This window comes from Pteropus alecto, unplaced genomic scaffold, assembly GCF_000325575.1.
Source record: "Pteropus alecto unplaced genomic scaffold, ASM32557v1 scaffold106, whole genome shotgun sequence".
Classification (NCBI taxonomy): Eukaryota; Metazoa; Chordata; class Mammalia; order Chiroptera; family Pteropodidae; genus Pteropus; species Pteropus alecto.
In genome coordinates this window covers 9556409-9584295 of record NW_006442103.1, presented here as the reverse complement: position 1 = coordinate 9584295, position 27887 = coordinate 9556409, and the positions used below count along the sequence as shown (strand labels likewise).

Below are 27887 nucleotides of genomic sequence, written 5' to 3'. Positions count from 1 at the left end.
CCAGTTCAATAAATATAGTAGTGGGCCTAGTATTTACTCTGAACATAAGTGAAAAGTCGAATTCCACCTGTTTACAAATGTAGCTTTGTTGTAGACATAGTGAAGGAAGCAAATACACCAAAGAGCTTCAAAGAAGTCAAATTACCCACTAACTTACATTACAAAGTCAAGATATTTTTAATAAATTACAATTATAAGAAAAAGAAAAGGATATTTAATAGATTATGATTATAGGGAAAAGAGAAGGATAAAGTCTCTGAATAAAAAAGGTTACAGAGGCTTTTGATCTCTGGTGCCTGCACCAATCATTAAATGCTCAGAGCCTCTCCTGTTTGTATATGCCCTTTATATGCCCTTCAAGTTATACTTGCTTGTATGTATCATTCTCGATCGGCAGTAGATCATAAGCCATTGCCTGAAATGTCAGTTCATGCAGGACAGTGGACACAGGATCAAAGCCACGATCAATTATTAGGAGCTGGGAATGAGTTTTACTCTGGAATAACAAGATAAAATTATCTTAAGAAAATTCAATTTCTTTGTGTGAGCACATTTTAATATCTTAGAAAACAAAAGGAGATGTTTCTTAAATTGTCACCTTCTTAAGACTGTGAAGTTATATAAAAACAGAAAAATCTGAGTGGTATAATGGGAAAAAAAACAAGACTACAAAAGCAAACGCTTTTATAATTATATTAAGAGATTATATTCAAAAACATAATATTGTGAAAATTCCTTCTAAAAAGTAACAGTTTATATTTAAGTCTATTTTCTTAGGAATTCAGCTCTATAAACACTAAAATTGATATAAATTATGAATAGTAGCTACTTCTTGAGCTCTTTGTGCTATACATTGTGCCAAGCAAGAAATACAAATATTAATTCTTATAGCAACCTTGTGAGACAGGTATTCTTATCTCCATTTGACAATGAGGGCATTAAGGCTTAAAAGTAATTTACCCATATTGGTGGGGGTGGGGGTGGGGATCACTTCTTAAGTTTTATAAATGCAACCACTACGCTATACACCTGAAACTAATAATGCATGTCAACTGTAACTGAAAATTTTTAAAAAAAAACTTGTCCAAATTACACAGCTAGTAAGACACTCAAACCCACATCAGCTTCACTCCATGGCCTGCGCTCTTCTTAATCATTATGCTATTTAAAAAGATTATACTGATGCCAGCCAGCTAGGATGATAAATCGCAATGAAAGCCTTGTTATCATTAATTCACAAACAGCATTAATCATTAAACAGTGAATAATATTGCCGGGAAAAAGAATTGCTAATATCATTATCTTTCATACTTCATTTTAAAAAGTAATAAATTCTTTGGATTATTATTCAAACCATAAGAGATAACCACAACTCAGTAGACAAACATTTCCTATTTATTTATGTACAGCAGAGGTAAATTACATAGGATAGATCTTTAAAATTTTTTTATTTAACCATTCACTCAGCCTACAGAATCAGACGGATCTGGGTTTCAGTCCAGCCTTGACCACTTCCTTGCTGTATGACTTTGGAGAAATTGCTTAACTTGTTAATATCTCAGTATTCTCATTTGTAAAACAAAATAATCAGAACCTCTGCTTATAAGATTATTGTAAAGATTAAATGTTATAATACAATAAAACACTTAGCACAGCGTGGCACTTACTAAGCCCTCAATCTCTGTAAGTCATGAGTCTTCAGAAATCTGGACAGGAAGAAGACAGTGCAGTATGAGTGCTTTATCAGGGCTTGGGATTATGAAAGGATGTGGGAGAAAGTAATACTTGACCTGAAAAGTCAGGAAAGGCTTCAAAAAGGTGGTGACACCTTATCAGCTCTTTGAATGAAGGTATTAAACGTTTGAAAGAATGTATCATTTCCCAGGCAGAAAGAATGGAAAGGATGTTTATTAATTTTGTGGATTTTGCCTTTTTGCACTGAAATTATGAAAAACTAAAGGAATATTTGGTAATATACTGACTGTATATCTCTTCTCTCATTCAATAAACATTTATTTACTGTGTTATGTGTACTACTGAGCCATTGTCTTCATAACTATAACCAACAATGGCTTTCACTAGTAACTGTTAAAGTTCTAAACTAATATATCTAAGTTTACGTCCTCATTCTAGCCAAATTGTTTGTGGATTCTGCCTTTTTCTCTGTGCCTCTGCCCCAAAAATCCTATTCTCCAAGCAACAAAATTGCTCTTATATCATATTATACTCATTCTTCAGGTTCAAGGGCCTCTTCCTCTTGGATGCCTCCTAGGACTGCAGTTAGAATAAGATTTAGCCACAGCCTATGTTCCCATCACATTCTATGTATTCTTCTTTCATTCCACTTATCATATAGCTTTGTAATTGGTGGCCTCTTTGCCCATCTCCTCTTCTAAACAATCAACACTTTCTTCCTTTCATTCTTTCGAGACTGTCAATGGTTTCCTAGCCCTCTGGCACCACCACTGTCAATCCCCTCAGGTTCTTCATTCTCCAACCCAAGCCTAAATTCTGGTATTTCACAGGTTCTAACCTTAGTCTTTGATTACTTTATACTATCTTCATCAGGTAAGTAAGAGCTGCCATTTATTAAATTTCTATATGTGCCAAACACACGTTAACTCACCTAATCTTCATATCGACCAGGCAAGGTTTATGTTACCTCACCCATTTTAGAGATAAAAATACAACTCAGAGTAAATAATATGTCCAAGGTCACAGAGCTAGTAATAATACGAATAATCATATTTATTAAATGTTTACTCAATGATAAGTATTCTAAAAACTTGTATTAACTCATTTAATCCTTTCACCACTTTATAAAATAGGTATTCTCTCATTATCCCTATTTTATAGATGAGAAAACTTAGGCACAAAGAAGTTACATAATTTGCCTAAACTGACATATCTATGAATTAAATGACAGAGCCAGGATTTGGACAGTGCTTAATTTCAAAATACATACCTTCCCCACTAAACTACATTACCAAGGTTTCTACTACCATCTATATTAAAGACTCCCAAATCAGTACTGAAGATCTATGTTAATGATTCCCAAATTAATACTGGAAAATAAATGAATAGTTTCTTTGGTTTATAAAGGAATAAGTCAGACTTTATACATAATCACTATTTGCCTTTTATACATTACCTTTATTAGGCTCTTTTCATCAGTCTTGTAGTAGTTTTCAAGTTTTTTTTCAACAAGCTGGGCAAGCTTACTGGCATTATCTAGAGGTTTACTAGAAATGAAAAAATATCTTTCAAGACACAGTTTACAGTATCATAAAGTTGAATTCTAAAATTAAACCATGTAATTTATTAATTTAAAAGATTTTATAAATATAACATTGTATCATTTGTCTGGATTTAATAACTGTAAACATCACATATGCTTCAGATTGTTTTAAATATAAAGGTAATAAAATATTATAAATAAAATTGCAGTTCTGTTCATTCCTCCTCCAATTCCTGTTCTTCTTCCCCTACCTCTACACCCCACTCCCCAAGGCAATCACATTATGAATTTGGTGTGTGTTCTTCCTATCATTACTATATGTATGTATGTGTGTGTGTGTGTGTGTGTGTATACATTTAGATATATATATCTATATTTTGATATATATACATATATACATACATATACACACAGAGTTTTATATATGTTTTAACAGTGGATGTTTTTTACTGTTATATATGCTTGAGATCTATATATGTTGACACATATCAAATCTGTTCATTTTAGTTCTATATAGTATTCTATCACATGATTATACTGGATTCTATGTATTCATTTCCCTAAAGATGGACATTTAAGTCATTCTGAATTTTATCCTGTTGTAAACAACATTGGAACAAATATCTTTGTATATATATATCTCATGTACATGTTTCTCTAGATATATTACACCTAAAAGTATAACTGCTGGGTCACAGAGTATGTACATTTTCAGCTTTTCTAGATACTAACATATTATTCTCCAAATTAGCTGACGAATTACCCGAACCACTAGTGAAATTTCCCCACATTCTCTCTAATATCTAGTCAACTTTCCAATAGTCTTTTGCATTAAATCTTATATGTAATTAAATGTCTTCTAAAATGATGAAAATTGTACTCTTAACTGTAATTTCATGAAAAGCGGAAAAGGCTCTTCAATTAGCACACTAACCTCAAAAATGGTCTCACTGTGAGAGCTTCAAAGTGTTAAAGAACCTCTAGGTTTCATACTTTAAAAATAAATAAAAGAGCAACCATAAAGAATAATTTATTACATATTTTGTCTTAAACTATTTTCAAAAGGTAATAATGTAATGTTAGAATTATACTTTAAAAGTACATAGGCATAAGGAATACTTTGCCAAAAAAACAGGCAGGATTTTGAAAGCCTGGATTACTTAACTATTACAGTAACTCAAAACAGGTCCATAGGTGAGCTATTAAATTATAAATTAGTTATATTAACTCATTTCCTTGAACAGAACCAATCACCAAGAACAGAAGCTTGAACAGAGACTGAACTCTGGCAGAAGATAAGCCATTTAGCTCTCTGCTCCACTGGGTTCAGAATGTAATCAGCAAATCACCTATAAGAAAAAGAATGTTTCCACTACCTGAGTTATGAGTAAAGAGCTTGTTGGGTAACACCAGAATTAAGGGGATTTACTAGATTTTGTTTAAGTGTTTAAGAGTAATGTAATTTAAATATAAAGTACTACATGAATTTCAAATTAAACAATTCAGCTTACTAACTTGACAAATGCCAATGTTTAAAGAACCTTTTAAAAGAGAAGTGATAATCTTTATTAGTAAAGTATATTTACTACCACCATTTATTAATGCCATGCACTATTAGTGCTTTACAGATATTAACTCATTTAATTCTAATAACAACCTTATAAAGTGGGCACTGTTATTATTCCCACTTCAAAGATAAAGAAACTAAGGTAGAAGGGTCGCACAGCTAGTACAGATTAAAATCCAAGCTGTCTGGCTACGCACGACAGTGTGGATGACTCTCAGAACATAATGCTGGAAAAAGAAGCCAGGAGCAAAGCATATCATATGATTCCACTTTATCAAGTTCAAAATCTGGCAACCCTAAAATATGTGTAAAAGTCAGGATAGTACTTATCTTTTGGGAGAGGAGAGGTAACAAGAAGGGATCATGAGGGGGGTGTCTGAGATGTTATTAATATTCTATTTCTTGACTTTGGTGGGTTAGACGGGTATGTCCACTTTGGAATGATTTATCAAGCCATATACATATAATTTATGCACTTAGCAGTAAACTTTATTTTTAAAAAGAAGCTAATAAATAAAAAGTTCCATAGCACTAAAGTCAAATTTTACTTATTAAAAAAATCCCCAAAATATATTTAAAATGGCCACTGGGATTAGACAATATAGATACTGAGGCACTATAAACCATATTCAGATAATATGGCCACTTAAATTTGGTGAAAACTTAGTAAAACATTAAATGTAAGACTGTAAACCCTGTATGACAACAAAGACATTCCTTTAAGAATTCCTTAAACTCATGAAAAAAATGCCTATAAGTCATACTAAATTTAAGCTCTGAAATTCAGTAACAGAGGCTATTAGTTACTCTGAAATTTAAACCTCGCATCTTAAATTTCCTATATGTACAACATAATTTTACAAGAAAAATAAATTCTGCAAACTAATACGCGTAAGCACAGAGACATTACTTACCTCTATACTGGAGAGCAAACAGAAGGCACAACATAAACAGACACTACTGTCTTACCTTCTGTATCTCACCCCGGGATTTTCATCCAGGGTAGCGCATACTGTAACTATCTGCTCAGCCATAGCTTCCATTATGGCATCTTTTCCATTTGCATTACTAGGGTCTGGACTGTAACAGTAATAGAATGCATCTGGTACATCAAGAGTATACACCTAAGTTAGGCCAGAAAAAAAAGAGTCACATTGTCAATTTGGAGACTTGTTAAAAATATCAAGAAAAACGCAGCTATTATTTGAGACATTAAAAAAAAAAAAACATACTTGCGCTGACCATGCTGTTTTCCAAAATGACTGTCTTTAACTTAATCAAATCTCATTTTCTCTGTCATCTCTATTTCATCCTTTCTTTTTTCACTCTCCTTTCCTGCTTAGTCTACCTCTCCTTCATTCTTGTTTCATACACAGATAGTACTGTTTGCTTTTAACTATGTGAAAGATTCTGAGGTAGCAAAACTAAAATAAAACTCTACCTGGCACAAAGAAATACAACAAAGCCAAAATTAGTCTATATATTTGACATATACTAAAAATCTTCTAGAGAATAACCTAAAAATGTTCCATCGTTGATCATATTTTCAGTTCTTTAGCTTATACTCTTCATGTCCTTAAAGACACACCTTGTGCCACATATACAGTGAAACCTTACAGACACATTTATTCAACTAACAAAACATTTACTTATGTGCAAAGAATTGGCTTAGAGAATTACTACTATTGTGTTATTTGAAGGATAACAAAATAACAAAGGAATAACAAAAGAAGCAGCTCCCTAATTAGAGTTGAGAGTTCCTCATTAAACTAACTTTAATTTTTTTAAACAATGATAGTAATCACTTCTTAGCCCAGGATAATGTAGAGTGTAAAAGTAGGTATGTAATAAACATGGTTAACTAATAAATTATAAATAAGCTCCCTTGCATTTCCTTTCATACAAAGTGATTCATTTCTCTGAACATAACCCATCACTGAGAGCAGCAGCCTGAACATGGACTGAGATTTCGTTGTAGCTAATCCACTCGTGTCTGTGCTTCTCAAAGTCTCGGTCACTGTATTTACTGCTAACAAGCACCCTACAGCTTGATGGTGCTTTTCTCATAACACACTATCCTACTGCGGTAGATAATATTATCTGTTCAAAAATACTAACTGCCCCTCCCGGCAGGGCCCGTCCCTATGGGAGTATACTTCCCACTCACTGATGTCAAGCTTGTCTAGGGTCATTGGAATCTGACCAGAAGTGACACATGCCACTTCACCACGGAAGCTTTAAAAGCCATTGTGCGGCTCCACCATCTCTCTTTTCACTTTGCGTCATCTCAGACAGGGGCTACTCCTTCAGCCTCAGTCCCAAAAAGAAGAGGATACAGAGCAAAGCCCCAGTCAAACCGCAATGCACAATAACACAAATGGGAAATAAACTTCATTGTTGTAATATACTGAGATTTTGGGAGTTGTTACCACAGTTTAAATTAATCCAAGCTATCTAATATTCCGATGAACCAAAACAAATTTTGGAACTTGTTTTCATTCCATGCACACATTTCTTTTCCTTCCTTCTCCCCATCCTTCCCACTTTCCATCACCAACATTACATGCTTCTTTAGACTATTACTAAATGCTTTCTTCATCTTTATGACTCACAATCACCTCCTTAAATACAGACCCCTACAACTTCCATCTACATTTTTTGCTAATTTTAGCTCTTTTTCTACATAGAGACCATCTAGCACCCTCTCAACTAACTATACCAGAAACTATACCAGACTCTGTACTCCCTAAGGTCCACTGTAAACAAACTTCCCTATATTCTTGAATGCTGTCTAATTGCCTTAACATATACATGGTAGCATTAATTACTGTAAACCCTCTGAAAGGTATTCAAGAGGAGAGAATCAACTTCCTTCATCTCCATGTATCTTATAAATGTGGTGAATGGCCAACTTTTCTTCTTTGGAGCACACTGTATCCGACTGTACCAGTCTCAACAATGATCTCCTGACTTTTATTTTCCATAAAGACTTTAAGACCAGTCCCACAGTTTTCCACACCTGCCCATTTTCTGCCACCATTCTTGGTGGGACCTGGAGCCTCCTACAACACGGTCCCAACCTACCGAGAGAGAGACAGCCTTACCTATCATCATACCCTCACACTTCTTGTAATCCATTTTTCCTGCTGCTCCCCTACACTTTCCTGCTTCTGTATCTTTGCACTCAGTCTATTTTTACTTTTCTAGAATATTCTTTACCTCTTCATTACTACCTTATGAAATCCAATCCATTTTTCAAATGTTTTCCCATTCCCATACCAATTCTTTGAGGAAGCAGCCATATGCCCAGTTAAAAGACTAGGTCTACGGCCATGCTACCCTGAACAAGCCCGATCCCATCTGATCTCGGAAGCTAAGCAGGGTCGGGCCTGGTTAGTACTTGGATGGGAAACTACCTAGGAAAACCAGGTGCTGTAGGAGTTAAAAAATAAAAAAATAAGGATTGTAAGCTGACAAGGTCCTTGCAATCTGTGAGGTCGACCAAGTATTACCTCGCCTAAAAAAAATTAAAAAAAAAGACATGTTTCCCATGCACTTAGGTATAACCACATGACTAAATTTTAGCTAATAAGATATAAATGAAAACTATGTACTTCCTTCCTTCTCTCATAGCAGACAGACAAGACCTTAAATAAGCACAACATTTTGCAAAGACTGTTAAGTAAACAATTCTCATGAGATTTCTCTATACATACAAAGACAAGTTATTTTCCTCAGCTATCAAACTGGCCAGATATCTACACAAATCTCTGCTTCAAATATAGCAATTCCGCAATTTCAATAAACTCTTCTGTGCGGCAAGATGATCCGGATATGTCTGCAATATTTATCTAACTACTGTTTATATCCCACATGATTTTAGGAAGCCCATTTTCACCCTGCACTAACTTTACATATCATACTAGAATTAGGTCTGAAGGTAACTTTTGGAAAATAGTTTAATGTTAACCAGATATCTTAAAATTTTATTTTGGATTACAGTCCTTCTTTGTCAAGAATAGCAATAGCTTAAAAGAGAAATTCTTTATCTAAAATCTTTCTATCTCTAAACAACCATTTCAATTCTATGAAATGCTAGAATCCTAACACAGGGAACAAAGCACAACAAAGCTTTGCACACAAAGCTAGCTGTGTGATTTGGGGCAACTTACTTAACCTCTTTGATTTCCCCCTCTTTAAAATGGAGACAGAATTACCATCTATTCATAAGGCTATTTATGTAAAGCATTTAGGAAAGTGACACATAGAATATGATGTATTTGCTATTATTATTATTATTAATTGAAGGCTCATTAACTATTTCAAAGGCAAGACAAATTAACAAAAATTCTTCATATTGTAAATTAAAAAAATGGTAATTTATATAATGTTATATTAAAACATTTATTAAAGAACATTTATTTTAATATCACGAATGATTTCAGAAGCTAAAAGTATTTTTTTGGAGTCATCTAACAAAGACTGTCCTCAAAATATTTTGATAGTGCTGTAAAATTTGACATACACAGGACTTAGTGGCAGATATGAAATTTAAGCTCCACTTTCAATATTAATATTGCATTCCAATTAAATGCTCATGTTCTTCCCTTCATTATAGAAATGTTTATGTGTGAACTGCTCAAAATTCACCAAATATATAACATATAAAACATCTTTAGTATATACTTTATTAACAAATAAGCTCATAAAACCAAATTTTAAAATCCATTATGAACTAAAATTAAAAATAAAAATAGAAATTACCTGAGATTCAAGTGGAATGAAGGAAATATTTATTTCTTTACATCTTCTTATTGACTTGGAGCAAGAAGCCTTAATTTTGTTAAAGAGGCTATCAGGGCAAACTGGGAGGATAAAAGAAAAATCAAAGCATAATAATTCCATCTAAATTTTTATTCTTTTGACCAAATCATTCCAACATCCAAGAATATTTATTTTTATATATAATTACTGATTTTCACAAAGTAATTTACTATGAGGACAAAAATAGTGTGTAAATATTATTCTTCACTTTACAGAGCAGGTGTATTCTAATCAAAAGGGCAGGAAGAGAAATTCCATTCTCCCCATTTAGATCCACCATAACCTGTATCTCCTTAGAGAGCTGCTAACACAGCAAATTGAAAGTGTTGAGAAGAAAAATCAGATCCAAACTCATGACTTAATAAAATTTTGTAGGACTTTCAGAACTTAGAAATTTATATTACTTTTCTGAATCTGCCACTAAGGATAAATATACCACACAAATTGGTAATTTTTCCTTGAATTACAGGAACTTCTCTAATGTCAGGAAGTTCTAAAATTCTATACTAGTAAGTTCTGGACCTTGGAGCCCATTTTTTCCTTCCTCCTTTTACCTGCTTATAGTTCCATTAAATCTAGGTTGGAATATTAGCCATTGGCTCATAGTGTCTTTTAACAAGAAGTTCTTTAGCCTCAAGATTCCTTAAGATAAAAAAGGCCTTCACATTCATTAAATTCTATCAATTACATAAACATGAATTTCTATATAATAAGGTTATCTAGATGACAAATACTTATGGTATGACATTTAAAAAAATGCAAACTCCTACTAGGCATAACATAAATATTAACAGGAAAAATAATATACTACTTAAAAGAATTATCTCTAACAGCTGAGACCAAGGCCTATCTTAGACGAATGGCATTTTTATTTTGCAGTGTAATTAGATAAAATATAACATAACATAGAATTACATGTCTCTGGACTTCTGATTCTCATTTAGCTGCTTTCTATTTGAACATATGGCACAGTAAGAGAAATATGATAGATTTTCTCCCTTAGTATTTGTCAAACAGATGGTACTTTCTTCAGTGCCCTCCCAAAGGGTCTTATTTTTTATTATATAATCAAATCCCCAATTGAAACTTTAAAAAAGAATTCTTCCTGTCACCAGCATGGGTTTGAGAGATAGCCCTCTCCACACGCCCCCGCTGCAACCCTGTAGACCAGCAAAAATGACTACTTTTTAAACTGGTCTGGAATGATTGCTCTTAATTTTCTATCATCTTAACATGAATTAGGATACATATGATCCTGTATTTTTAGAGTCTTTCTAACCTGATTAGAATAGAAAGTCACTAGTATTGGACTAGTACTATAAGAATTAGATACCTTATAATTAATAGGGTTTTATATAATGAATGACTTATACAAAGCTACTTACAGTCAGTGAAGTATATATACGCTGCTTTATATTTGTTCTCCGATTTACTTGCAAAGTCACGTAAAAAACAGTCTACAGACTTAAAGAAAATTAGGTGTTAATATACATTTTATCAAATACTAATTTAAATATGCTAGCTTTTGAAATAAGATTACTTTATTTCAATGATAAAATAAAAATTTAACTGTCTAAAAGTTTAATTTATAAATTTATTTTTAAAGATGTTGTCTAGCCAGTGATAGGTAGAAACATGATAAGTAGTAAGGTATCATGTGTGAACAAAGTACTGCTTTGAGGAAACCTAGGAATGATCAATTAACCAGGAAGCTGCAGCAACATGGAAGACAAGACCACTGGAAGACAACAGATCAAGGAACTAACAAGTCAACAAACATACTGGAAGCGTTATCTACATGAATACTGAAACCACTGAGACTATGACTGGAGAAGTAATGAAGAGAGTCATAGTGAACTAGGACCTAAAAGTGTCAAGAGATTAGAATGAAAACCTCAAAGATTGGTAGAAGACTGCAAGGAGAAAAAGGAAATATAGACTGGTAGTATATGACTCAATACTGCCAGTTTTCAAGATACAAAGGTCTGGAAGCAAAAAAATAAGAATAAAGAATTTAATTCTCTCCTTCACCTGTTTCTTTTTCTCCTTCAAACTGACAACAACATGTCTGTTAGATTTCACAGATCTATCCTGCAAGCAAGTCTCTTTCCCCCTATGATTTCCAGGGATTTTTTTTTTTTTTTGCTTTGAGATATTCCACCTTGATACTCTATGCTATTAATTCAAATTTCAGTAGTGATTATCCTCTTCTTCAATTAACTGTTCAACTAAGAAATAACACTTTTGAGCATCAGAAAGGTTTTTATGCTGTACTAGACTCTCCTGACGTGTCCCACTTTTCTGTTCAGGTTGTCCTCCTTTTCTCCAAGCAGCTACATTTTGCTAGATGCATGTTTTCTTTATTCTTACTGAACTTCCTCTCTCTCTAGTCACTTGACCCACTTAGATGTGTGGTGGCTTTTCTTTGTCAACTTCCTTGGCGTTTAGATTTAGTTGCTGGAGTTTCCTAAACAGAGGCAGTTCCACAGATGAGGAAGGCAAAGTGGTTTCTCCCCCAGAGGGCTACGGGTACAAAGCAGAGACCACCAGCGATTTTCTGACACACCCTACTGATCTTTCCCCAGGGATTCACAAATATCTTACAGCTAATCTCTTCCTGAAATCTATCATTTTATGATTCTTGCCTGAGAACTATCTGATCTGATCTCCAGGTGCTTACTTAGCTCCTGAGGGAGGAAGTGTCATATCAGGTTTCTCTACCAGTGCCAAGGAGCCCAAGGCCTCGCTTATACCCAGAGGTCTGTGCGACCCAACAGGTAATTGACTAAGAACAGGAAGAGGATCTAGTTGGTTGTGGTAGAAAAAGGAGTCACATTCAGGTACCATTTTCTTGGAATCCTCTGATCCTTTACTGAATATATAATTTTGTATCCTGCTTTTGTCACTTATCATTAAAAAGGAACTTTTCCGTAGATCATTAAAATTTCCTAGAAATCTCATTTCCCAAGGCCACATGGCCTTTCATACCATTGTTTTTTAATGCTAAGAATTTAGCATTGGATTTTTTTATTGAAAGGATTTAATTTGACCATTTGATTATTTTACAATAAACTTGAAGATATAGACCATTTTAAAGTTCTTGATAAAGTATGGCAAATTATTTTCCAAAAAGGCTGTGTCAATCTATATTCTCACTAGCTATATAGTTTCTGCTCCATTACCCACTGATAGCTAGAATATGAGATATATATATATGTATATATATATATATATATACATATATATATATATTTAAAGTCCCTCTGCCAATTTAGTAGGTGAAAAATGGTGCCTTTAATTTGCATTTTTTCCCATCATGAATTTTATCTTATGATGATATTATAAATAATATATAAAATGTTAAAACCCACCAGCAGTCAATCTGTAGAGAGTAAATAGTGAATATCTGGGTTTTTCCTACTGTCTTACCAGTTAGAAGAAATGAAACTGGAATTGCCAAGTTAACATTCTAGGTGAGAACAAGCCAAAGGATGTGCTACAAAATGCACTATCGGCTATTGTACTGAATAAAAGAATTTGATATCTTATTTGGCTCTGAAAGTTTGGCTTTAAGTATGAGTTAAATCATGGTTAGATTATAAACTAAAGAAATTCCTTTGACACAAAAAAATATATATACACGCATGCATATATACATACATGTGTGTGTACATATACATGACTGTATGACATAGGGAAGTTACCATGATAAATAAAGGATTAATCCAAGATTGTTTAAGTACATTTCCGTCTTCTCAAAAATTATGGTTGAATAGGAACTGCATGAGTAACGAATTACTCAAAGAAACTCTAACACTTTATACAATTAAATTCTTCTTTCACATAAGGAGGGGACAGAAATTTTTTCACTTACATATTCTTATTGAGAAGAGTGCAAATGAAACAAAATTCTAACACAGAAAAACTTTCCTAAGCAAACTAGTTTAAGGAACTATTCTTCTAATAAAAGGTATTTTATTTAACTTTTCTGTGAGAAAATCATGTTAATTGTGAAAATATTGAAAAACATACTTTTTAAAGATTCAAAATACTCACTTTTGATGTTGGAGAGATAAAATAAAGAGCCTTCATTTGTCTGACAGGTTCTCGATTCTTATAAATGTTCTCCACAACTAATAAAAAAAAAATCATGTTATCTAACCAAATATTTATACACTTGAAACAAATTTTAAATAATTTTTACTGTGCTCATTTATAATAACACAAAAACATATTTACATATCTTGGGTTTACATTTTTTGTCTTCATTTGATAAATTGAAAAAAACTAAACATGTGTCTTCCCCAAGGCTAACCTCTGGCCTAAGTGCTCATTATGAGAAAAAAAGATAAAGCAGTTATTCCATAGTTAGGTCTATCAGCATAAGCAATCAACATGCCATGAAGAAACCAAGAAAATGTATTCAAAATTAAAATATGTATTTCTTTTTAAAAATACTCTACTATAATAATAGCAAATATGATACCAGATACAGGGTTAAGCACTTTATGTGAATTATCTGTTTAACCTCATAATAACTCTGTATTTTACAAATGTGGAAACTGAAGCTAAAAGAATTCAAGTAACTTGTCTAAGTTAAACAGATAAAAAGTGCAACAGACAAGATTCCAACCCAGATATGTCTAGCTCCAGAGCCCAAGTTTTTAACTATAGTACTATAATATTCTTTAAATAAATGGCCAATTTACTCTTATTCTTTTAAAACCATACATTAATATTATAAGGTATTTTTTCAACAAAATACCACCATACTTTATTCAATTTTATTTTTATTGTTGAAATTAAGTTTATAGAATTATCTAATATAAAACCAAGTGAATTTAAACTAGTAAACTAACTTGTCACATTATCTATTAATGCTATAATTGCAAAAAAACTAAAGTCTCATTCTACAAATCAAGAGAACCATCTTTTAAGATTCAGGACTCATGTTGGTGAGGGATCCAGAAAAAATTAAAAACATTAATCTGACATGCAAGGAGGCTATTTGGACTTTTCTTTTATATATGATGATACATTTTTCTCAATCCTAAATTTATGTTAGTATAGATTTATCAGTTTCCATCACGTAGGGTATCAAATAAGATTTCCAAGGAAATATTCAATTTTATTTTTACTCCATTCCCAACAACTGTAAATTTACCTTGAAACATTAAGGTTATATCTGTCTTAACTTACTTTTATTGCCTAATACTCAAAATGAAGTGTCTTATGGTCATTTATGCTATACATACTATTGTTTGGTGAATAATGTACATGGTAAAGTGTTGTGAAATATTCTGAAATGTCTGGTTAGCAACAGCAGAAAGTGCCATTTCTTCAATTCACTGAAAAGTGGACATCTATTAAATGATGGAAAAAGGAAAGGTTTTTATGATTATTCCTATAATAGTAACAAAGAAATAATCTTAATTATGTCTGTTTTTTTAAAGGTTTTTACTTGACATTACTCCATTAAAGTAGCATCATATGTGCAATTTTTTCACATCTACTTTTTAAAGTCTAAGACACCACTGAATATTTTCACAAATGGCCTGAATGACAATGGAAAGTCTGATCACTGAACCCACCAATGCCAAATCTAACCGAAGGATTTTCAGGAGAGCTCATGTGGAACTCAAAAGGGCTGTGACAAGTTCAAGTTAGCAGATATGATTATGATTAAACCACAGTAAATGTAGCTGACTCTGGAGGGTACTGAGAACAGTCCACAGCAATGTGCTGCTCTATGATATACAGTCCTATGAAATACTTCTCAAAAAAAAGCTTTCTGTCGTCAAATAAGTTTTCCAAAAACCTGAATGCTATACCTGTACCCAGGAGATCCACATATACACTAGCATATAAAAAACTTCAAAAAAGTCCTAAAGAAACCTGTTTTTGCTTGTTTAATGCGGCTGCCCAAGCTTACTTGGTCACAGAATCCTTTCCTTGAAAAATATCTATCAACACTGAACACACAATAAAAAAAAAAATGCTCTACAAAAATTCAGTAAAAACTCCTTACAGTGCAAAATGGTTTTGTAGTTTCACAGTACTCTCACACATGTTATCCAATGGTTCTGACTCTAGCTGCACATCAGAATGACCTCTGAGAACTTAAAAAACTTAAGCGGCTTAACCGATATTACACTTATTCAATAGCAGAAGAATCAAGGCTTTAATCTTCCAATTTCTAGTTTAGAGCGTTTTCCACTGCGGGTCATAAAGACTTCAAATTGAATATGTAATTAACAATAAAAGATTATTTGTAAATATCCTAAAGAAAGTAAATATTACTTAAATTTTTGTAGATAATCTTCCCACTGTATACATTGCTAAGGCTTTCTTGAAAATACTGGGTATATTTTTGAACCTCACAAGTTAGAAGTGACAGAAGGTACATATACATCAGGATCCAAAATACAAAAGAATTAATTTGACTCTGAGTAGCAGTTTCTCATTACAAATGGGATACTTAATATGTCTTTAAAGAGTTGTTATGAAGATCAAATTTAAATAAATGAGTTAAAGAATTATGACTTAAGGATGATAATGTTATTAAGATATTGGTATTTTCCCCAAAAGATAAGAGAGATTAAAATCTCATTGACACAATCCTGCCTAGTGGAAGATGCATGATTGTTTTTCATAATTCCATATTAAAGCTGATTTAAATTTATAATTCATTGCCTCATTTCTAAGTAATAAAGAGAAACAAAGTTAAAATTATACACTTGTAAAAATGTATAAAAATTGACTTTATGACATAAATCTTACTATTTGAAAGCAATACATGTAAAGCACAAACATTAACCAAAACACTGAGGTAAACTTAGTGCATCAACATACAAAATCATAACAAAAATGTAAGAGTAAAAAATCTGCAAAATAAACTCAATAAGGCAACTTACTTAATCTTGGTTAGGGGCATATAATTATATGTCTCAGTTGAGAAAGAAAACCCCAAGTTATAGAGGTTATTCTGAAGATTCAAAGAGAAAAGAAGAATGCCCAGTGTAATTATTAAGGCTAGTTAAAAAAATAAAACATAACCCCCTCAGAAACAAAATTACTAGCTAAAATTTATTACTACTCCAACCACTTCCAATCATAATAAAAAAATCTTCATGGTGACACTTACCAGTTATACCCTCTGCCAGAAGGTCAGTCATTTTGCAACATGATGCCAAAAGCTTAGTGGTAAATTCATCTAAAAGCATTATCTTAAAATAAATATGTTAAGAAACAGTATAAGCATCTGATTCTAAGAATTCACAAAAGACAGAATTTAATCTATTAAGCCTACTCAAACTTATAAATCTTTTATAACATAAAATTAAAATGCCAATAGGCAAAATTATCTTATCTTTTAACTTGCATGACCTAGAGATTATTTCTCAATATATGTACATCTAGTATTATACATAAGTGAATAACACGAGTTCTTGTCCATTTTGAAGAACTTGTTCATTTTAAATGTTATGTTTAACATCGAATTTTCTTAGAATTATGTCGCTTGTAAAATAATATTAATTGTTCCAAGCACTGTTCTAAACATTTTACATAGCTTAACACATTTATTATTAACAACTACCCTATGAGGTACTGCCATCCCCATTTTAAAGACAAGGAAATGGAGGCAGAGAGAGGTCAAGTAATTTGCCCAAGAAGCCACAGCTATCAAGTGGTGAAGTTAGGATTTGAACATAAGCAATATGGTTCCAGACCCTATACTCTTACAGAAGTAAGAGAAAAACAAAATATAAAGTCCTCAATATAAGGGCAAATATGCAAATTCTACCTTCCATTCGTCTTCTTTCTTGCAGTCATCAAACACTGCTGATTTTATCTCTGAAAAAAAACAAAAGATTTAGAAATCTTAAACAGCATTAAAAAAATAAACAATAAAAAAATAGAAATATAATAATAGAATAACTATTTAAAAGATCCAAGATGGTTAAGGAAATATCCAATTTGAAAATCTGCTAAGCTACATAAAAAAACACTTATACTTGTTAAAACTCTATGTAAAATTCCAGTTCTCTTTAATACCTGACCTATATGGTACATTTAAACTAATTATTTTTAAACTTTTGAGAATAAGAGTATATAATAAAAAAGGCTAATATATTTAAGTATATAAACATTATCTGGAAAATATTTCTGAAAGTATTATCTGATTTGTTCTTCCCTATTCTACTTAAATCCCAAGTAAGCAAGATGAAAACAAACAAACTCACAGGAAAATCCCTAACTAGCCCATTGCTAAATTACATCTGATCGTCAAAACTGGATAAATACTCTTCTTCTCAATTTACAACATTATAATTCTCAACAATATATAACACAGCATTAGGATACAAACATATAATGTTCAGACTTGATTTGTAATCAATAATTATTAATATGTTCCTTGCAATGATTTATTTCCCATATTTACTAGGTTTTACTAATTTTCAATTAATTTTGAAAACTGAAGTACTGTGTAATATGTAATAAACAAAATACAATTAAAATGTAAATTATAGTAACTGTCTTTAGTTCTGAGTGAAATGAGATGTTTATATAATTAACTTAAAATTTTCTATTTCTTAATTTATAATTAAGTTAATGCTTTCGGTAATTTACTATCAAGTTTTTGACATCATATTAAAGAAGAACATGTTCAAGCTGAGGGTCTATTTAATAAGGGTTATTTACCATAAGAATTGTAACCTAGAAGGTTTTACTATGATCGAGGAAGGTTTGAAAGTGTTAAGAAATGTTAAAGTGCTTATATATGTTTGCAGGAAGATTATAATATATGAGAATTTCGGCAAAAGCCTGAAGTATTTAACCACAATTTGAGCCAAAAGCACTGGTTTCTAGTACTCTACAAGCAAAGATGAAGGATTTTCTCAGGCAGAGTTCAGACCCTGAAATAATATGCTACTTCCCTTTCTAAGTTTTCTTTATTCCTGTATACCTCAACCAAGCTAAAAATCAAAGACATTTTGCTTGTTTTTACCAGATTTGTTTCTTTCTCTTAAGAAATGAATGCTCATGGAATTTATGATGGAATAGACTAAAAAGTTCCCTAGGCAGAACTAATATCATTATTCTTTAAAACCTTAGAAACTACACTGTCCTATATGGTAGAAACTAGTCACATGTGGCTATTGGGCACTTGAAATGTGGCTAGCCTGACTAGGACATCCTTAAGTATAAAATACACATCAGATGTTGAAGTCTCTGTACAACAACAAAAAAAAGGGAATGTAAAATATTATTTTTCCTATTGATTACATGTTCAAATAATAATCTTGGATATATCAGGTTTAACAAAATACACTGGTGAAATTATTTCATCTGTTTCTTTTTACTTTTAAAAAATGTGGCTACTAGAAAAAATTACATATGTGGCTTGCATTATATTCCTACTGGATAGTGCTGTCTTAGAATCTGAGGATACCTAAACAGTCAGCGAGTGTAGGCATCTTGAAAATAAATGATAACAAGTTTTGTGAATAGATATTATGGGCATCCATGAAAAGTGATATGGTCACACATAGGGTATGTTTGGAGAGGAGTCAAAGGAAAACACATCAACTAATATTACAGAACAAAAAAAAAGTATTTCCTCTAAATATTAATGAAAAGTATTTGACCTCATGTACATTTCTCTAGCACCCTAAATATGGATATATCCTAAGACTCTATTCTCTTACCTTTACTCTGCTTGCTCTACACTCTTCCTCAGAGACATATTCATCATCAAAGTTTCATCTATCAGATCAGTCCTTCAATTTCTTTCCCCAACTTTACTGAGATATAACTGACACATAACATTATATAACTTTATAGTATACAATGTGAGCTGGTATACATATATCGCAATATAATTACCACCTTAGTGTTAGTTAACACTTCCTTCACCTCACATAACTACCATTTCTTTTTGGGGGTGAGCATTTAAGTTATACTCTCTTTGCAACTTTCAAGTACATAGTACAGTACTGTGACCTATAATCACCATGTTGTGCGTTAGATGCCTACAACTTACTCATCTTCTAATTGGAAGTCTGTACTTTTTGATCAGCTTCCCCTCATCTCCCCTAACACCCTGCATCCTTCAATTTCCCACAAACCTTAGAACCCATCACTCCTTGGAATTCATTCAACTACACTATACAGGTTTAAGAATCTACATGCCTACATGTCTCAAACTGAGGTTACAGTTCCCATAAAATTGCTCTAAATGTCTCTATTTGAGTTTTGTCATTTTCTTAGTCATAGTCTTTGGCTACTTCCTCCTCCCCCATATCTAGTCATTAGGCATCATTGACCATTCTTTCTGGTGACTGTCACCAGTATTACCTTAATTCTCATCATCTTTCACTTAACTTCTGCTGTACATAGTCTCCTATCTGGATTTCCTGCTTTCCGCCTCCAACCCATTTGCCTTTTCAATCAATCCATTGTTCACACTGCAGTTATCTTCCTGAAACGCAACCCTTTGTTTACATTAACACCCACCTCAAAATTCTTTCAAATGCTCACTCTATCCTACAGAATAAAACCTATACTCTATTATTCAACATTCTCCACCAACTGCCCTCTATCTTCTCTGCAAACTGATCTTCCACCAACCCAAATGCTACCCAAATAATGACCCGTTAATAGTGACTCCCCTATTTTTGCTCATTCTGTTTCTCCTATAGGCAAACAGTGAGGTGAAAACACTGAAGGGAACAATAAGAGAACTGACAAGTAGTGCACAGCATCAACAACTATCTTAAATCACAGAGAAACCATTAATAAACCTGAAAATAAAATGCAAGAGAAACTTACTTGTCTGGAAAACAGAAAATAATCTATGAATAAGAGTTTTTAAGGAAACACACAAAGCCTAGCATAATTAAGGAAATTGTATAAATCATAATTGAGGAAATAAGGGGAAAAAAAATGCCAGTACTAAAAAGATAATCTCATTATGGACCTTGAGAAGGTCCCTCTTCTCTTTTGTCTCTGCTCTTCCTTCTCTAATCCCGTGGCTTCCATGACCACCTACATGCTGTACCTTAAATCCAGATCTCGAATTCAGCTCCCTTTTCTGAGATTTCTATCTCCAAATGCCTACTGTATACAACTTGCACTTGAAATTCACTGTGTTGTAAACCTTAACTATTTTTTCCCTCAAAAATTATTCCTTCTCTTTACCTTTATTAATAAACAGCATTACCCACTATCTGGTCTCCCAGACCTGAATCCTAGTCTAGGATGACTCTCCCCCAGCCAAAATCCTATTGATTCTACCTAAATCTCTCTCATATTTTCATCCATCTTCACCCCTCTATTGCTTTTACCTTCTCTCTTGGACTCAACATAACACCCAGTCTCTTTACATTTACACCCCAAGTGCATACCCTCTTCTAACTTCTGAGTTTTCCCCCAGTAATCAAATTATTTAAAAAAATGAAATAGACACAGACGCTCTGTCACTTGTTTTTTTTTCACTAAATATACATCTTGGATATCCTCCATGTAGAATATAAACATAGATATAAATCATTCTTTTTAATAGCTACATAATATTCCTTAGGGCACACTATACATTATTTATTTATTCTCCTATATGACGGGTCATCATCTTGTTTCCATTTTTGCTACTATAATGTTGCAATGATAATCTTTTTATCTTTATTTACCATTACTTTTATTTCTGAAGCAGAGTTTCCCATAAGTGAAATGGCTGGCATCAAAAAATAGGTGTCTCTTCTTTTACCACACATTGTAAATGCTCTCTCAAAAGTTTCTAACAATTTACATTTCCATCGCCAGCTTCCCAACTACTGCATGATACCAATTACCCTAATTCTATCAAACTGATGGTTTAGAAAGTGTACCTTGTATTGATTTGCATTTCCCAGATTACCAGCCAGTCAAAAACAATCGACTGAATGTACTATAAATTACAAATCTGCAAACTGCCTTGTTTATATCCTTTACTCATTTTTCTATTGTCATTTATCTTTTACTTATCAATTTGTAGGTGCTATTTTTAAACCTTTATTTTCTATGTATGATCAGTATTTTCTTGACGTCTATAGTCTAGCTACTGATTTTGTTAATGGTATCTTCTACCACACAGGAATTTACAATATTTTTATTTAATAAAATCTTTTCTTTTGTGGGATCTGGGTTACCAGTTAATTTTTAAAAATGTCTAACCCACATTAGCCTTTATTTTCTCCAGATTTTATTTTACTTTTTACATTTTAGTTCTTTAATACATATTAAAAATTTATTTTTTATTTGCTAAAGTTGGACTAAGATCACATGCCTAAGTAAATAAAAGAGAAGCAAGGAACCATGATAAGCTGATGTCAGAGCAAAAAGCCTTGAAACAGAAAAAATTTGTCATTAAACAATAAAAATTTAATATTAAATATTTATGGCCTAAATAAAACAACATAAAAGAAAATTATGGCATAAGAAAAAACTATCAGGAATACAAGCAGAAATCAAGAAAACAAAATGAAGATCTAAAAAGTGGAATCATGGAGAATTCAAGCTGAAAAAAATGTAAAACTCATTGTTTATGTTAGCAAAATGAAATATACTCTGAAATGGAAACCAAGTCTTCCAACTATTAGTCCAATGAGGAAAAATAATAAACCAGGTTTTTATAACCAATGTATGACAATGTGTATGAAAATCAAAGAGCCAAAAGTAAAAAAACAGACTTGTAGGCCATAAATTTTCTCAGAAAACAAAAACATTCCTGATTATGATTCCAATAGATTCTGCCTACCTATAGAAACAAGATGACTACCAAGTTATTTGGTGAACAGGTAAAAATCTTTATAAAGGTAAACTTGGGGTCTGGGGCAGGGGCAAAAGCAATACTCATTAACGGTCGGTTGAATGAAAATGGACTGAATTGTGCATAGGAAAAACCACTTAGGGCTTTCAAGGTACACTGTTTAAAAATTGTATGAGTATAGTTTAGGTAACATTTTGTGATCACCATTTTCTCGCAATGATATGATATAGAATTCTTGATCATGTTAATTACAAAGCATATCATATAAATCGATTACAAAAAAATTTTATGAAAGAACATACGAAAATTGAGGATTATTATAAGACTAACCACACATATACAAAGGCAAATACTAAAGAAGTTATTTCTAGGTAGAAATTTAGTAAATTCTGTATTTATTCTTAAAGAAAATACAATAAAAGGTCTGGAGGGTTTCTCTCTTAAACCTAAGAGTGTAAAGGTAAAAAGCCACTGTTACAAAATTATTTGATGGCAGTGTAAGTTAGAATGGTAGTAACACTGAAGGAGAGGGTGGGACTGGGACTGGGAAGGGTTATGAAGTGCCCGGACATGTTCTCTATCTTGATTTGGTGGCAGTTACACGGATAAACATTCATCTAGCTGTACACCTAGCAGTAGTGCACTTTACACTACCATTATACTTAATGAAATCTTAGTCATTTCTCTTCAAATAGAAACGAGAAAATGGCTTCCTTTCAGCATTGTTTTAATAGAGTCCCCAAAATGCTGGTGTCTTTTTGATGAGAAAAAATCTTTCATCTTTAATGGCTCCCCAATGCCATTAAAGATAAATGTCTGACCACCTTTTAGTCTTCATCCCTCTATTTCTTGCAACAAGTACCCTGTACTTAAACAAAAGGAATTGTTTCCCGTTCCATAAACAGTCATGCACTTTCCTCATCTTTGGGCCTTGGCTCAGATTTCCTTCTGTCTGGCAAAATCCTACCACCTTTCAATGTCGTCTCCTCCTTGGAGTTTTCCCCGATCCATTCCCAGAGTGGAAATACTTCCTTTTTCTTCTTTCTTTCCATAAAACTTTTTCATACTGCTCATAAGCACTTGGTACTTGTGTACCTGTCTTCTCCCACTGAATTGTGAATTCTAGGACATCAAAGAATATGCATCTAGAATAGTGTGCAGCACAGCATATATACTCGATATCGATTTTAAATGAATACATCACTGTGCAAATATCCAAACATTAAAAGAAAATTTTGCTCAACAAGATAAACTTAAAGAAGTGACCAGAATGAAAGACCTAGAAGACAAATAACTGATGAAAACAAAAACAAAACTGTATTTTATATATGCTTATATTTGCCCAGAAAACTTCTAGAATTTATAAAAAATCTAAGAGTGGGGGTCTGTGGAGAGGGATGCAGGGGGTCTGAGATGAGAGCAAAATTAACTTTATGTTACAACTTTTTATGCCATCAAAATTTTTTTTGCCACACCAAGGTATTTAATAATGATTAAAAATAATAATGATTAAAAATATTAATACAAAGACTATGAAGGAGCATGGAAAATATCTCAATGTCAAGTGTTTAAAAAAGGAAGACTCAAGATGACAAAAAAATATCTTTAGCTGTATAAGGACTAAAAGGAAAATATGAAAAAAAAAAGCTTATGATTTAATATGCGAAGAATTGGCTCAAATACACTACTACTTTTATTTTCCCTAAAGTTTCCTCTAAAATATATGTTATGAATTACAGACATTAGATTGGACTATTATTTATAGACAAGAAAGAAAAGAGACTACATTGAATAAGAGGAAAAAAGCAAGGTGGCCTAAACTTGCTTTGTGGTTATATACCATTGTTTTGTTGTGTGTTTTACAAATAAACTTCACTAAATTTTTAAAACATTTTATCAGTCATATTTTTGCAGTCACATCCCTGAAGCAAAAAGTCGTAAATAAGCAATACCAACCACTAGAAATTTTCACTGACTTTTAAGTATGGGGATTAGTTTGGTAAATAAATGTAGCCTTTTTAACACTCAAAATATTTTTTTAAAAGAGGGTTTTAAAGTAGTCCCTAAAGGCTGATTCCTTCTCATGTTTTAGGTCTCAGCTCAAATGTCACCTATTCAGAAAAACCTTTCCTGATCCACCTACCCACAGTAGCCCCTCTATATACCACAAACTGAAACAATCATGTTTATTCTGTTTTCATATTTTCTGTTATTTCCCAATGAATGTAAGCTTTCAGAAGGCTGGGAATTTGTGTGCCTTTGACTGCTGTATTCCCATAGGAATTAAATGAAATTTATTGAATAAATGGAGGACTTTAGGTAGCAAAAACTGATCTACTATTTACTTTCAACAAGCATTATTATCCATTGCATTCTGCTAGGGCCCGTTTTAAATTTAAAGCTCCAGAAGACACAATAATGGACCTATCTTCAAGAAGCTTATCAAGAGACTCCCATTAGGCAGTAGTGGGAAGTGTCATTTGAGAAAGATAAATTAAATGCTACAGAAACATAAGAGGCTGGGTTAAAATGAGAAGCCACTAGGGAGGTAGTAGCCCATTTGAGCATAGACTTGGAGACTGACTAGAATTTGAATAGGTGAAGAATAGGGGTAAGGGGAGCATTTTAGACAGAGGAATTGGCATCAAAATATGGAGGTAGAAAATTTTAAGAGTTAACAGTATAGACTAGCCGAACGTCAAGATTATATGAGGGAAAAGTAGACAACAAGGTAGGTTGGGGTTGCAGGTCTTCAAAAGTAAACTGAGTCTTTGAAATAATCCTCAGGGAAGGGGCGGGGTTACAGGTCTTCAAAAGTGAACTGAGTCTTTGAAATAATCCTCAGGGAAGGGGCGGAGTTACAGGTCTTCAAAAGTGAACTGAGTTTTTGAAATAATCCTCAGGGAAGGGGCGGGGAGGTCTCTGCAAGTCTTCAGCCCTATCACAGCACAGTACTGTTACGGGAAAATTATTCTGCCAGTTATTGGCCAGGTGGACTGAAGTGAGAAAGAACAGTGGCTTAGAGGCTCAGTTGGGAGGTTACTGCAATACACTAGGCATAAAACGGGGCCCTGAACCGAGGTTTAAACGTTGCGAAAAGTAACACACAGGTCACATATTAACTCTGCAGCTAAAAGAACCGGGTGTGAATATTAAGTCTATATTTAATAGCTGTTATCAGGTTTAATTTGCATACTATATACAGCTAACCCTTGAATCAAGTAGGGGGTTAAAGGTGCCACCCCTACGCAGTCGAAAATCCATGTATATCTTTTGACTCCCCAAAAACTTAACTACTACAGTTGTCTCTTGATATCCATGAGTGACTGGGTCCAGGATGATCCCCTCCAACTCCCCAATCTCACACACAGATACCAAAATCCACAGATGCTCAAGTCCCCTATATAAAATGGAGTAGATCAACGCATACAGTCAGCTCTCCACATCCAGACTCTCAACTCTGGATTAAAAACAGAACAGGTATTTAATGAAAAAAAAAATCCATGTATAAGTAGACTCAGGCAGTTCAAACCCATGTTGTTCAATTCAGTTGACTGTGTACAATGAAATGGTTTTCAGTATATTCAGAGTAGTGCACCCAGCACCATAATCAATTTTAGAACATGTTCATTGCTCCAAAAGAAAGATGTTCCCCTTAGCTAACATCCCAGGATCTCCCCATCCCCTCCTCACATAGGCAACCACTAATCTACTTTTTGTTTCTACAGTTTTGTCCATTCTGGACATGTAATATAAATGGAGTCACACGATAGGCGATTCCGACTGGCTTTTTTCACTTGGCATCATTTTTTCAAGGTTCATCAAAGACTGTAGCATGTATCAGTACGTTATTCCTTTCTATTGCCTAAGAATATTCCATTGTGTGGACACACGTTATATTCATTAACGTCTGAGCTGTTTTAATTTTTGGCTATTTTGAAAAATGCAACTATGATAATAGCTGTATCAGTTTTAACATGTCAAATAATTCTAAGTTTTAAAATATGCAGAGATCGCCTGGTACAGAGTAAATGTTCAAAAATATTAATTCTCTTCTCCCTACTTTGAGGGTAAATTGAAGGTTATTTAGCTTTCTACCCTGACCTAACTGTACCATCTTCAATTTAGCAAAACCTTTTCTCAGTTAAATGTATAATTTTCCAACCACTTAGGAGATTGCTTCATCATTTCTTTCTGTCACCTTTTGCTAACAGATTTTAAGAGGGACCCCCTTCTCTCTCTCCCTACTTATCTCACTAAATGTTGAATGACTATCATATTGTCTTTCGGTTATGTTTCTATTACATAAGAAGTCAAAGAACTATTTTCTAACCCATATATTTCTTTCCTTTCATTCAGTCTCCTGTCTTCTTGATCTTACTGGGTATCCTGGTGCTACTTCAAGTTAACAGCAAAAACAGAAATTTTGTTACCACTGAACTCTCCCTCTCTAGACTGACATTAATATCATTAACCTTTTTTTTTCTAATGCTAAGGACCATACATATCTTGGAAATTATTTTTAAACACAATTCGTTACCTATTTTCATATAAATATATTTAAATGCCATTGTGATTTTAAGTCATTACCATATCTGAAAAGTCACCCCCGGAAATCTTGAAAAACAAAATGCCAACCTTATAATTATTCAATTTTTAAAAAGGTGTTATCTTAACTTTATTTTTCCTCCTATTTATTCATTTGGTTATGGTATATTAAGCACTATGCCAGTTACTGATTTGGAGTTTTAATTTTACATAAGGAACTCTAACTCCCGGAATTTTAACTCAGTCATTTCTGTTCTTTGCTCAGCAACATGGAGTCAGAAATACTAATTAGATGTTACTCCCTTTCCACAACTAGACCATAATTAATTTGCACTCAGCAATGCCAAACAATGGTGGTTCTTCCTGTTGGGTGGTTACATTCCATCTCTAACATAGCAGACCTAGATTTGGAGCAACTCTTATGAAAAGTCAAAGATGGTGTGGCAGAAAAGCATAACATCAGTAACCAATAAAGTACGGTAGAGTCCCAACAGTGGGGTGTGGCCCGGACAATGTAAAGGGAGAGAGAGGATGGTGCAGGTTGGCCCCGAAATTGAATCATTCCCGTGGTCCCTTCTCCAGAACTCTGTAGAAAGTGAGCACCTCTAGGAATAGAGAAAAGAAGGTGTGTTTAACAGTGAGGTTTTGTTTGTTTTTTTAAGGACAGACGTCGAAAACTATGGTTGTAAAACCCTCCTTGGTACTAACATGAATAAACAGAATAAGCAGCCTTGGGAAACTCAAGTGCGGGGACAAGGGGAGGGGGGATAATGGAACACACTGCTCGGACCAGCTCGTCTCTCGGGTGGAGACATCGGGCTGGTGCGGGTACGGGGGGCGCGGGGACCACCGCCGAGGGTCCGCGCCCGGGCGGCGAGAGCAAACGCCAGCGGGGCCGCTGA

The 27887-nt window shown here is 33.3% G+C and overlaps 1 protein-coding gene and 1 pseudogene across 1 annotated transcript in view; one reads left to right on the top strand and one right to left on the bottom strand.

Moving 5' to 3' along the window:
* STXBP3 (syntaxin binding protein 3) overlaps positions 1-27887 on the bottom strand; it is a 54236-nt gene that overhangs the window by 18967 nt on the left and 7382 nt on the right. The window contains exons 3-11 of the mRNA XM_015595389.2: positions 20463-20466; positions 17434-17483; positions 16774-16855; positions 13686-13762; positions 11015-11093; positions 9570-9670; positions 5775-5929; positions 3152-3242; positions 372-496 (exon numbers count right to left, since the gene is read on the bottom strand). Coding sequence (XP_015450875.1) covers positions 372-496; positions 3152-3242; positions 5775-5929; positions 9570-9670; positions 11015-11093; positions 13686-13762; positions 16774-16855; positions 17434-17483; positions 20463-20466 — 764 coding nt within the window. The remainder of the gene's footprint in view (positions 1-371; positions 497-3151; positions 3243-5774; positions 5930-9569; positions 9671-11014; positions 11094-13685; positions 13763-16773; positions 16856-17433; positions 17484-20462; positions 20467-27887) is intronic.
* On the top strand, positions 8128-8246 carry LOC112469178 (annotated as a pseudogene).